The sequence below is a fragment of the Engystomops pustulosus genome, chromosome 10 (assembly GCF_040894005.1).
Source record: "Engystomops pustulosus chromosome 10, aEngPut4.maternal, whole genome shotgun sequence".
Lineage (NCBI taxonomy): Eukaryota > Metazoa > Chordata > Amphibia > Anura > Leptodactylidae > Engystomops > Engystomops pustulosus.
The window spans coordinates 14,600,907-14,614,272 of NC_092420.1; the positions used below are offsets into that span (position 1 = coordinate 14,600,907).

The 13,366-nt window shown below is 47.9% G+C and overlaps 1 protein-coding gene across 16 annotated transcripts in view; it reads right to left on the reverse strand.

The window, feature by feature from the left end:
• MITF (melanocyte inducing transcription factor) overlaps window positions 1–13,366 on the reverse strand; it is a 178,537-nt gene that overhangs the window by 66,214 nt on the left and 98,957 nt on the right. For 12 of the 16 annotated variants that reach the window (XM_072128682.1, XM_072128674.1, XM_072128672.1 and 9 more), the window contains exon 2: window positions 8,961–9,210. In XM_072128682.1, coding sequence (XP_071984783.1) covers window positions 8,961–9,210 — 250 coding nt within the window. The remainder of the gene's footprint in view (window positions 1–8,960; window positions 9,211–13,366) is intronic. The other 4 variants (XM_072128673.1, XM_072128670.1, XM_072128675.1 and 1 more) reach the window with 1 other exon arrangement.

Below are 13,366 nucleotides of genomic sequence, written 5' to 3' on the forward strand. Positions count from 1 at the left end.
CAGTGGGAGGGGGGGGTGGCCCTGTGCCAGGGGCAGTGGCGGTGGCTCCTGTGGCCCCTAGCGCTGTGGCTGTTGCTTGCTCCGGTAAGCAGCGGCAGTGTGATGGGGCTGCTGGGGCTTGTAGTGCGGCGCCTCCCAAGCGTCCTGTGCAGCCTGCAGGAAAGGGTGCAGGAAAAATATTATTTTGCATTGGATCATCTGACCCAGGAGATGGTAACAAGAGACTGTCCGGACTTCATAAAGAAAAGAGACCTCATGCATCTAGCGAGCAGCGGTGCTCAAACATTAAAACAGCTGGTCAACAAGGGGTTAATGCCAATGAGGCAGAGGGCACAAGTAAGATCGGGGTTGGAGCTGCCTCTTCTCAGGCTGTATCAGCTATGGAGGTGGCTCTACCCCCAGTGTCCAGTGACGCCGAGGCAACCCCAGGTCCTCCTGGCCCAGCTGGTGTGAGTGATGCAAGGAAGCGAGGCAGTATTGTACATAGTGTGGTGAATGTTGGGGTGGTGAATGGTGCTGAGGGGGGTGATCCTGGTGTGCGTGCTGGACCATCTGCACCCCCAGTGGTGGCCGCTCCCATAAGGAGCTATGCGAGTGTCACCGCTGGGGCAAGTGGGGTTAACTCCTTGTCTCCTGGCTCTGGGAATAGCGTTTTGCAAAGGCGTCTTCTGGAGGCTCTCAGGAGAGGGGAAAAGTCAATCAATGTAGAGGGGAGAGATGTTGATCTGTCCTTCTGGACAGACAGGCATGGCCTGGCAGCCTTCCAAGAGAAAAGGGGGGGAGAGACTGTATGGTCTTTACCCACAACCGGGCCCGGAGCTGCCCGTAGGAATGTGGTTCGTCTTCGCTGGAGGGGCAGTGACGCATGCCCACCCAGGTCAAGGGTGGTGGAGCTCCTCCTGAAGATGAACTTCAGGGCTAGTGACATCTTTGCCCTGATACATCCTTATGGTACTCCGGAGTTCGATGTCAGCTTTGTTCGGCCGGAGGGCTTAGAGCTCTTCTGGTCGAATTATGAGCTGGCAAAGAACGAGCCCGCATGGCGAGACTTTGCTGTGCAAGCAGTGTCTCGCCAAAACGCAGTCAAGAGAGTGACCGTTTTGACCCGTAATGAGTCACTTTCTTGCATGGACATCATGACGTGGCTAAGTCGTTATGGCGAAGTAGTTCAGGTACCTCAGAAAAACCGCGATGAATTTGGCATTTGGTCTGGGGCCTGGACCTTCATGATGAAGTTGAAGTGTTCAGGCGGCACAGTCGCCCACATTCCTTCTTCAGCCTTTCTTGGGCGGGACAGAATCCTGATTTTCTACCAGGGGCAGCCGAAGGTCTGTCACAGGTGCGGTGACCCCACCCACTTTAGCGCCAGCTGCCAAGTGCAGAAGTGCGCTTTGTGTGGTGGGCTAGGTCATCTCGCTGCATCCTGTAAGGACATTAGGTGTAACCTGTGTGGTGAGCTCGGTCACCCTTTCAGCCGTTGTCCTCGCTCCTTTGCCAATGCGGTTGTGACCCCAGTGGAGGAGAGCCATGAGGTTGCTTCTGCTGGGGAAGGTACCAGCAGAGGTGGAGGAGCTGAGGGGCCTGTGAAGAAAAGTAAGAATAAGTCACCTTCTCAGTTGAGGCGGCTTGAAGCCAGACAAAAAGGGAGAGAACTGGGGAAACCTCAGGTTGCTGGGGTGACCCTTGGTCCTTCCTCAGAGGCTGGTCATGCTACTGAGGCCCTGAGGGATGATGAGTTGGATGAGGAGGTCAGGAGGATGGAGCGCGAGAAAGGTGCCATGTCCTCCACGTCCTCCCATTATGAAAGTATGGATGAGGATAACAGGATTTGGCTAGAAAATAAGCGCAAGCAGAAAAAGAAAAAACGCGGCGTATCTAAGGTACCTAAGGAAGGGAAAACTTCCTCCCCTCTGGTTGAGCTTTCCAACCGGTTCCTCACCCTCGATGAGATCGCCTCCTCGGAAGGAGAGGCTGAGGGTGGGGTTCTGGAGGTGGCGGCGGAGCAGCCTGCAGGGGGCGCCGAGTCTCTATCCTCTGGGGATGCTGGGTCCTCAGAGTGGGAGACTGACTCAGAGTCAGGAGACAAGGACGAAGGAGAGGGTGGTCCGGGTGGGTCCTTGGGGGCCAGTAATAACATGGACACCTCAATTTCGTTAAAAAGAAGTTGCCCCAATTCTGATGGTAAAAGGGAAAAGGCATCATCTTCAGAGGAGAGTCGGGGGAAGGGAAATGGAAAGAAAAAAGCCGTCTAACTCAATCACTCATGATGGCGGCACCCACTCCGTTGACGCTGGCGTCCATTAATGTCGCCAGCATTAAGTCTGATGCGGCTAGATTTGCGGCCTTTGATTTTCTCGGCCGTGTTGAAGCCGACATTTTATTTTTGCAGGAGACCAGGCTGCCAGATTTGGCGGCCGTGTTTAAAGCTAAGAGGGAATGGAGACACGGGCCTTCCTATTGGTCTCTTGCGGCCGAGCCGTATAGCGGAGTGGCGGTCCTCTTTACCGCACCGGTAGAATGCCGACGAGTTATTGAGTTAGAAATGGGGAGGTGCCTGATCCTGGATGTCCTCATGAAGGGACAAGAACTTCGCCTAATTAATATCTATGGTCCCCAGTCCAAGTGGGACAGGAAGTGTCTCTTTATGAGGATCAAGCCCTACCTTTTTACTAGTCGGCAGGTGGTCTTTGGAGGGGACTTCAATGCTGTAACGAGGTCCCAGGATAGGGGAGGTTCCAGAGACAAGCTGACTTATGATAGCGTCGCTCTTAATAGCATAGCCAGTGAGGCTCGCCTGGTGGATGTCCACATCCGGCACACCCCAGGCCACGCGGGGTTCACCTATTATAGGGGTAGCTGCAGGTCTAGAATAGACAGGTTTTATTTAAAGGAGGAAGCCATTTCTTCAGCAGTGTCCGTTGTTGAGGTGGAGTTCTCCGACCACTGTCTAATTTTGTTTTCTCTGAATGTTACAGAGACCCCCCGGATGGGAAGAGGCTACTGGAAGCTCAATTCGTCTCTCCTGGAAGAAGCGGAAATAAGACAATCCTTTGAGGACTTTCTTCAGAGCCAGGTACCATTGCTGGGCCTTTGTAGCAGTAAGTCAGAGTGGTGGGAGATGCTCAAGAAAAGGGTGGCGAGATTCTTCCGCCAGCTCTCGAGCCTCAGGAGCCTGGACAGGTACCGCCTGTATCAGGGCCTGAGGAGGAAACTCGAGCATCTCGTCTCGACTGGAGGTAGTCGTGAGGACATCTCCAGAGTGAAATCCTTGCTGAAGAGGTGTCAGTACGATAGACACGCATCTTTGGTTTTTGAGAGGGATTACGGGAAATACCGCTCGCCCGACCCTTACAGAAACTGCAAGATGTCAGTGAATGGTAAAGTTGTCACAGGACTGGTTGACAGTACGGGATCCCTGAAAAGGTCCAGATCAGGGATTCTGGAGGTCGTCAGATCCTTCTACTCGCACCTCTTGGGCAGGAAGGATCTAGATCGGGATGTGATGTCGGCTTTCCTGGCTGAAACTGTCCCTGAGCCAGGAGTAGACCCCTCTCTTGATGTTTTGACAGAGATGATCAGTGAAGAGGAAGTTAGCCGGGCGATTGAAGGGCTCGCCCTCAAGAAATCGCCAGGTCCGGATGGCTTAACATCTGAGTTTTATAAGACCTTTAAGGACGCCTTGGTTCCCCTCTTGACTGAGGTATTCAATGAGTGTCTTTCCTCGGGCGCTCTGCCGAAGTCAATGAGGAGGTCTGCCCTGATCATTCTGTCAAAGGGTAAGGACCGATCTCGTATTGAGAACTGGCGTCCCATAGCGCTTCTCAATACGGACAGAAAGGTTTTGGCAAAGGTGCTGTTTAATCGGCTGGTGCAGTTTGCGCCCCGGCTCCTTTCGGGGACCCAGCACTGCTCTGTTCCAGGCCGCAGTACATTTAGTGCTGTGCTCTGTGTTCGGGAGGCAGTGGAGCAGGGCAGGGCTGGTAACTGGAAGGGGTACTTGCTGTCCTTGGATCAGGCAAAAGCGTTTGATCGGGTTAACCACGAGTACCTCTGGTCTGTCCTTCTGAGGTATGGCCTGCCGGGGGAGTTTGTCAATTGGCTAAAGGTTTTGTACGCAGGGGCAGAGAGTTTCCCGCTTGTGAACGGTTGGATTGGCCGCTCTTTTGAGGTCGGGTCTGGTGTTCGCCAGGGTTGTCCTCTGAGCCCACTCTTATACGTGTTCGCGATTGACCCATTCCTTAGGAGGGTTGATCGTGGGCCGTTGGTGGGAGTCGGGATGGACCAGGCGGCACCGGAAGCCACTCTAAGGGTGGTAGCGTACGCCGATGATGTCACCGTTTTTGTGTCCTCGAGAGGGGAGGCGCAATGGGTGATGTCAGAGGTTGACCGCTACTCAGAGGCTTCTGGGTCCAAGATCAACCGGGATAAGTGTGAGAGTCTCTGGCTGGGAGAGGGGGATCCAGGCTTTGATCTCCCGGACACTCTTCCAGGGCCCCAAGACTCTGCCAAAGTTCTCGGCATCGAATTTGGCCAGGGGGATTACCCCATGCAAAACTGGGATGGCAGGCTTAAGATCGCCGCCCAGAAGGTGGACCAGTGGAAGGGTTGGTCTTTGACCCTCAGGGAAAGGGTGAACTTGATTAAAACTTACCTGCTCCCATTGCTGATATATCTGGGCAGTGTGTGCATGTTGCCAGAACCCCTCTGGACTCGGGTCTACAGTCTGTTCTTCCAGCTGTTATGGGGGAATAGGCTGAACCTAATCAAGAGGGAGGTTACTTACCGCACGAGGAGACAAGGAGGGTTGTGTATGGTCAACCCTGTGGTGTTCCTAGTGAATACTTTTCTTAAGATCAATATCGCAAACCTCTGGAAAGAGAGGGCTCCTCCGTGGGTATACTCCTGCAGGGGATGGTTTCGGCCTTTCTTCCAGGAATGGGAGACAGGAGGGCGAGTGAAGGATCTCCGTACACCACATGGGCATCTTCCGGCTTACGCTACCCCGGTTCTGAAGGTGATTCGCCGGTGGGGTCTGGGAATGTGGGAGATCAGGACCATGTCGAGGAAACTCCTTGACAAAAGGGTTCTGTTGACCCATTTCCAGAAGCCTCTGGCCCTCAGGGATTGCCCAAGTCGGGATCTGGGGGTGGGTTTAGGTCTTTTGAATTCCATCAGGATCCCCTTGAAGTTTTGGGACTTGACTTGGCGCTGCTTCCATGGAAAGCTGTGTGTGAGGGACAATCTGAAGTGTAGGAGCTCTGAGGAAAGGGGTTGTCCCCGGGAGGAGTGCGGTGGCCTGCTGGAGAGCATGGACCACTTCCTGCTTCAGTGCCCCTTTAACACAGAGGTGTACAACCGGGTGGGCGCTTCCCTCCATTGGCCCGGGTTGGCCGGTCTCTCCTATGCGGAGTGGGCCTATGGAGCATTCAGAGGCCTGGGTGGCCGGGACCGCTGCACGTTATTTCTAGTCAGTCTAGTGGTCAGGTACCACACGTGGAACGCACGGTGTTTAGTATCGACGCAGCGTAAAATCCTCCCGGTGGATGAGGTGGTTAGGAACATTCTGGGTGACCTGGTGAAGGTGCGCTCTCTGGAGTATGAGAGGCTGGGCACGGGGAGGGCCTCTCTCCTTTGGAGGGGGTTCTCCTTTAGTGTCCCTTAGTCTGTCATCTCCGCTCCTGGTGTTGGGCTGAAGCTGACACTGTAGATTTTTGTTTTGTGTTCTGGGCATGTAGTGATGTTGGGCTTGCAGGAGCCGAACCTGGGCTTTATGTGGTTGGTTTGTTATATGTTGATATGTTTAATGTGTTTGTATCTTGTGTACAGTGTGTATTTATGTAGTTATAGTTAATGTGTATATAAATTGGTTGGTTTTGGGGTGTTGGTGTTAGGGTGTTAGGTTGGGAGGGGGGTGGACGGGATTTGGACAATATGATCCTGGGCACTGGTCTGGACTATATAGCGCGGACTTTGGACGTTAGACCAGTGTCTTGGTGGGAGGGTGATGGGCGTGGGATTTAGTTAGTTTATATTTAATGTTATTATTTCCTGTTTGTCTTTTTTTTGCTGTGTATTCTTTAGTTATTTATGAAAAAAAAAAAAAAAAAAAAAAAAATTATTATAAAAAATTATATAAAAAAAAAAAAAAAAAAAAATTAGGTGGTGGGATTGGGTGAAGGTTTTGTTTTATAATGCTGATTGTGTGGTGTGTGTGTGTGGCTGGGCCAGGAGATTTTCGTAAGTCTCTTTTAGTTTGTATTATTGTTTTGTTATTATTATTATTGTTTTGTTTTGCCAGAAGTTATGGCTTGATTTATGTTTATTGTTGTAATGTTTTTCATTTTTATATATAAAATAAAAGATTTACAGGATGTAACATCCCATGTATGTAAATAGACACTTCAGAGCTGCACTCACTATTCTGCTGAGTCTCACAAGGTTCCCAGATACAAGTCAAAAGTGTGAGCACAGAAACTGAACATAAAAGGGCAGGAGATGCCACAGATGTGGGTACTGAAGTTATGGTCACCCTGTCTGGTCAGTATGCTGGCAAATAAGTTAAAATATCTGACATGCTTCATGAAAACTGTATAAGTGAACAACTATCATTGTTGTGCACATCAGTCAATCACAGCTTAGATTTAATTTTTTCAGATATTAGAAAAAGATATATGAGCCATAATATGATTGGTTGCTATGCATATCAAAAGGAGATTTAGCAAGACTGTTTCACAACCAATCACAAAGCAGCTTTCATTTCGTATGTTGAGTTGGAAAAATAAAAGCTGCACTGTGATTGGTTGCTATGGGCATCCACACTGGTGTTTACTTTAGACAGGCTTCCTAAATCTGCCCCCAATATTAGGGCCTTATTGATCCCCGAGTTTGTTAGAATAGTGTACCACAGGCCGGTATATGTCGGCATCCTCGTCGTCACCTCATGGTTCAGTGTTAAAGTCTCTGCTATTCTATACAAAGGTGTCAAATAAAAAACCTATAACATCTGGTATTTTTTCTGTAATATAAGTCCCTAGGGGTGAGATATATGGTGGGAAACCTGGTACCATATGTTCTAGTTATACCCCCATGTTTACCTCTGAAGAAGGTAACGACGAGGTGTGAACACAGCCCTACTTGAAGCTTATATATGGCTGGCAGTGTTTGCTGGGATTTGTAGTCCCTCATCAAATAGGAAAACGAAAATCTCCATAAGCATTATCTAAATCACGACTTTCTGGTCCCAGAATCTTAACAACGTCCCCGGCACAGCCCTCCATTATTAATCCTCCAGACTGCAGGGGACAGACTGCTCAGCTTTACACTTCGGATGACTCCTGTGGTACAAGTGTTATCCTCCCCGCAGGTGCACATGATATTTTTGTGCTCAGACAATGAGGCTGCAGGATACAGGACCAGATGTAGCAGAGCTGAAAGTGTCATGGGAGGCAGTCCTATATAAAAGCGGCCATGGTCAGTCCTAATGGGGCTCGATATCCGGATCAGACCACTCTGTCACTGGGTGTGTTAAATCCAACCTACCTGCAATACCTACCTGTAACCTTCATTAGTTAGTCAGAAGAAACAGTCCCACCGGTTACATGTGGGCTACATGACAAGTTACCTCTACTTCATCCTAGAAACCCAACTCTGCAACATCTGATAACATTAACGCAGCAACACCATAAGCTCAACTCTACACCATAACATCACCTCAGCAATAAACCATCCAACATCATCAACTCAGCCCTAAACCATCCAACAACGTCAACCCAACTACATCACATAAACTCAGCCATAAACCATCCAACAACGTCAACTCAGCTACATCACATAAACTCAGCACCATTCAACAACATCAACCCAACTACATCATATAAACTCAGCCCTAAACCATCCAACAACGTCAACCGAGCCCTAAACCATCCAACGATGTCAACCCAGCTACATAACATAAACTCAGCCCTAAACCATCCAACAATGTCAACCCAGCTACATCACATAAACTCAGCGCTAAACCATCCAACATCATCAACACTGCTGCATCACGTAAACTCTGCCCTAAACCATCCAACAAATTAAACTCAACTACATCACATAAACTCAGCCCTAAACCATCCAACAAAGTCAACAAAGCTACATCACATAAACTCAGCACCATTCAACAGCGTCAACTCAACTACATTATTGTAACTCACCCTTAAACCATCCAACAACGGCAAACCAGCTACATCACATACACTCAGCAATAAACCATCCAACATCATCAACTCAGCCGTAAACCATCCAACCAAGTCAACTCAACTACATCACATAAACACAGTACTTTTCAACAACGTCAACTCAACTCCATCATATAAACTCAGCCTTAAACCATCCAACAACCTCAACTCAGCTACATCACATACACTCATCCCTAAAGCTTTCAACGTCAACGTCAACTACATCACATAAACTCAGCCATAAACCATCCAACAAAGTCAACTCAGTTGCATCACATAAACTCAGCACCATTCAACAACGTCAACTCAGCTACATCATATAAACTCAGCCCTAAACCAACCAATAAACTCAACTCCACTACAGGTAAAATACTGTAAGTCCTGTTCTATCAAATCATCTCAATTCTGTGATTTCTTACAACACATGACCTGTTCCCTGCAAATTCAGCTCTGCTACATGATTTGCCGCACTTAACAAGCTCGGCGCTGCTACATACCTACTATCCCCATGACTTACAAACACAATAATTCACGCCAGACATTTAACGTAACAAGAAATTATATATTTTGCACTCTCCAAAAATCAAGATGTAGCAGTGCTGACTTGGTATTTCAGTTCTAAGGGCTAATGATCCGGGGTTATAGGTGTATTCAGACCTAGCAGGTGGAAGGAGGATTAGATAGAAGGTCGATGGATTAGTTCCGCATCTCTATGGTGGATAGTGAGAAGAAGACACGTACCTTGAGAACTTCCATTGGTACCTGGGCAGCAGATGGCAGGCTGCTGGACACGCTGACGTTGATGGCCGCTGTGTGACTGGTTGCCACTCTCTGCTGCATGAACTGAGCCGCCTGCTGCTTCTGTTGCTGTTCCCGACGTTCCTGCTCCTGCATCTGCTCACGCATGAGCTGCTGGCGTAGCAAAATCCGTGATGTCATATTGGAGGAGCTTAGTGGAGGCTTGGACGCTCCTGGATGCTCCGCTGAGCTGCTGTGAAAAGGCAAAAAAGATAAACTCCTAATTAGTTGGGAAAATTAGTGCCTGGTTAAAGGGGTCTGCGCCGACCTCTGTATACCCAGACCATTCACAGACTGAGCTGGGCAGCATCAAAGTGACTGAGCAAAGGTTAAAGGGGATGTCTAGTGTCTGAGGAAACTTAGTGTAGGAAATTATAAAAAATAACAAATGGTCCTGGATCATGTACATCATTTATACAACGCAGCAGCTATTCACTGGCCACATCAGTCCCGGGCTGTACATGATCACTTCAGGTATTAGGGTCTCACTGTGGGAATGGCCGTGGGGAGACCACCGAAGCAATTCACTAGGGGTGAGGGAGGCATGTACTAACTATTTTATTATTTTATACCATTTCCAGACAACCCCTTTAAAGGACATCTACCACCAAGATGAAGGGCTGTATGCAAATGAGCCTGAGGGGCTCCAGGCTCCATAGGTGTTAATGGAGCCTGGAGCCCATCAGGCTCATTTGCATAGAGGCTTTCATCCTGGTCGTAGATGTCCTTTAAGGCTTCACTTCCACCTAAAAACAAAATCTAATTATAAATGAGTGATGACTAGTCAACATAACTGGTGCCTTCCTTTCTGCTCTGTCTACCTGCAATGCTTTACTCAACTCCCCCCCTAGGACTCTCCTAAAATTGCCACTGACTTTTTGGAGCGAAGTAATTTTAGAAAAGACCTAAGGGGTGGGTGAGTAAAGCAACAGAGGAACCTAAATAAATGGGATTGCACCAGACAGGGTCGGCGTCAGCACTGGGCATACCTGGGCATGCGCTGGGGCCCAGAGCTGCTGGGGGGGGGGGGGGGGCAAAAGGAATCCATGTGGGTGAGCGGAGCTTATATAAAATTACCATGAGGGGCTGTTTGGTATGATAAACTAGGGAACAGGAGACTGTTTAAGTTTCTGAATTTTTTAATGCTGCCACGTGAGTTCACAGCAAAGGGGCCCACTGAGGCTCTGCCGCCCAGGGGCCTACTGAATCCTGGAGCGGACCCTGGCACCATGTATACAATATTTATGGTTTATATGTAAATTTATTTTTTGGGTGAAGGGTCACTTCAATGCAGAAATAATATATGGAAAATTTAAGAAATTCAGTACAGGTACCATTCTATTTCTATAAAGTTGGGAACTGGGATTTAAAAAAAATATATAAAAAGTTATATAAATATATAAAAACTTCTGCAGAAAAAAAGTTAATTTCACAATTGGAAAGTAGGTGTGGATAGCCTTCCGAGACATTACCCAGCCTGGAGGGTCAACAAAGGACCAGCGGGCTGTGCCCTGGAAAACCCCTTTAAGAGATTAACCAAATATTTTATGACAAATGTAAGGCAAAAGAGGATTTTAAGAGGTTTTCTGCTTTACAGAACTCATTAGCAAATATCTTATTTTCGTTAATACAGAAAGTTTGTCCAGAAAATAGCTAGTAGCTACGTCTATCACTCTGCGTCTATCAAACTTTTACATGTTCTGCTCACTGATTTTACTGGCAATGGTGTAATACTAAATTTAGCCTTATGGGGCAATGCATAGGAATTAAATACATCCTGCCAAGTTCCTGATCATATTACCTGTTAATTCTGAGTGGGGGCAAAGAGGGCCTATCTGTAAGCAGGGCACCATATAAAATCTAGTGCACCCATGCCCCATCGGTATAAGATTTGCATCCATGCCCCATTTGCTTTGGGGTATTGCTATTTTCTGTTGCTGGAAGTGAGCTCTCTAATCAGCCTTCTTCTTCCTCTCAAAAGACTCTGCTGTGTACTACAGAATCTCTGCTCCTTTCCTGCCAAGCAGGACAAGGCGAACAAAGGATACCAATGAAGAGACATGGCAGGATGGAGAGTGACTGAGCATGTGTGACCACCAGCACTCAGCTCATTAGGTGGACATGCATACTGCTATACACTCTGACCAGCAGGTGGCGCCATACAATGTAAAACCCTATGTAAATAATGATAGAATACTGATATAGGGCGGATCTGTGGTGGCCACAAGCTCCAGTTCCCAGGTTATCATCCCAGCGAGCCCTTTAATAGGACACGTCAATAACAGATGGTGATGGCAGGAAGTCAGTACATCACTCCTTTACTTCCTGCTGATGTTCTTACCATAGTATATTTAGAAAAACCTCAGAGATCCTTAACAGCTTTGCTAACACAGTGTCAGACTTCTCACTGCAGAGCAGAATCCTGATATTTCCCAAACAATTCCAACATCAATCGTCACATTTGCTTCGCTAATTAGGAGCCGAGAGCGTGGATGAAAATCTGGATATAATAGACCTCAGCAAAACACATCGAAATACATAGTCCATAATCTGTTACCCTTACGGTTCCATGCCGCACGTTAACCTCTGCGCCGCTAATTGACTTCCCATAACGCGCCCGAAGGAGTAGGGGGCGCGCTGCCGTTTGAAGGTAAGATCAAACAATGAATTGGTCGGCCTCCAAAGCCGATTTTGCGAGGTAGAGATTGCCTTGTTATTTAAGGCCTGTCAGGTCACAACATTCCCAAAGTGTCTGATCCTTTTGATAAACCGGGACAGAAACCTTTGTTCCGAGGCGAACGCAGCGGCGGAGTAATCGCACTAATTAGCTGCTCAAGACAAGTCATTGACTGTGATACTTGCAGGGGGAAAAAAAACGGAGCAATTAACAATAAAAAAGGAGAATTTAGATAATCTGCAGGTACCGAGACACTTGTTTCTTAAAGTAAGCGGATGACGGGAGGTTAATTGGTGGCATATTCCATATATTACGATATAGAAGGTGAGATTGTCTAAGATCTAAGGGTGTGTCAGCTTTTGAAAAAAATATTGTATTACTTAAAAGACATGTAAAATGTGTAAACTTTAGTAAAAAATATACAGTTACTCTATGCAGCTCCTGTTCAGAACTATGGGGGTCATTTACTAAGGGCCCGATTTGCGTTTTCCCGACGTGTTACCCGAATATTTCCGATATTTCCACGCGACGAAAATCGGGGGACGTGGCCGAACGAAAACCCGACGGATTCAGAAAATCCGCCGCATTAAAAAAAAAAAAAAAAAGTGTTGCGGGACTCACGCTTACCTTCACCAGGTATAGGCTGGTGAACTTCAGTGCATTCCGGCGGGCCTCAGCGGACTGCAGCGCAGCAGCGCCACCTGGTGGACGTCGGAGGAACAGCCTTAGTGAACCGCAGAGAACGCGCCGCTGGATCGCGAATGGACCGGGTAAGTAAATCTGCCCCTATGTGTTTCCATAGACACAGACTACCATCAATTTCAATGTAGTCAGATGCTGATTTGGAGGTTATTCCACTCCATTTCCTCCTCCTTTTGCTTTTTTACACATGACTGTAAGGTCAGACTATACAGGCGGTCCCCAACTTAAAGACACCTGACTTACAGACGACCCCTAGTTAAAGACTAACCCCTCTGTCCACTGTGACCTCTGGTGACCTCTCTGGATGTTACTATAGTCCCAGACTGCAATGATCAGCTGTAAGGTGTCTGTAATGAAACTTTATTGATAATCCTTGGTCCCAATATAGCAAAAAATGTTATATTTTCGACTTGCATACAAATTCAACTTAAGAACAAACCTATGGAACCTATCTTGTACATAACCCTGGGACTGCCTGGATTGGATTGGTTTGTAGTCGGTTACCATAGATACACATATGTCTGCATAGGAGCTGTGTACATAAAATGATAGGATGGGGCACATTTACTTACCCGGTCCAGTCGCGATCCCGCGGCGCGTTCTCCGACGAGGATTCGGGTCTGCCGGGATTCACTAAGGTCGTGCGCCCGATGTCCACCAGGTGTCGCTGCTGCGCCGAGGTCTGCCGGAGTTCACCTGCTTCTTCCTGGTGCATGTAAGTGCTGTTCTTGCGACACAATTTTTTTTAAAAATTCCGCGGTTTTTCCAAATCCGTCAGGTTTTCTGATGGCCACGCCCCCCCCATTTCTGTCGCGTGAAACCCGGTGCCTATGAGCCACAATCCAATCACGTGCGACAAAATCCCAGGGCAATATGGCGCAAATCGGAAATATGCGCGATTCGGACCCTTAGTAAATGAGCCCCGATATGTTTAATCAAGTCTATTTTCAAAGATGCTCAACTTTTGAGT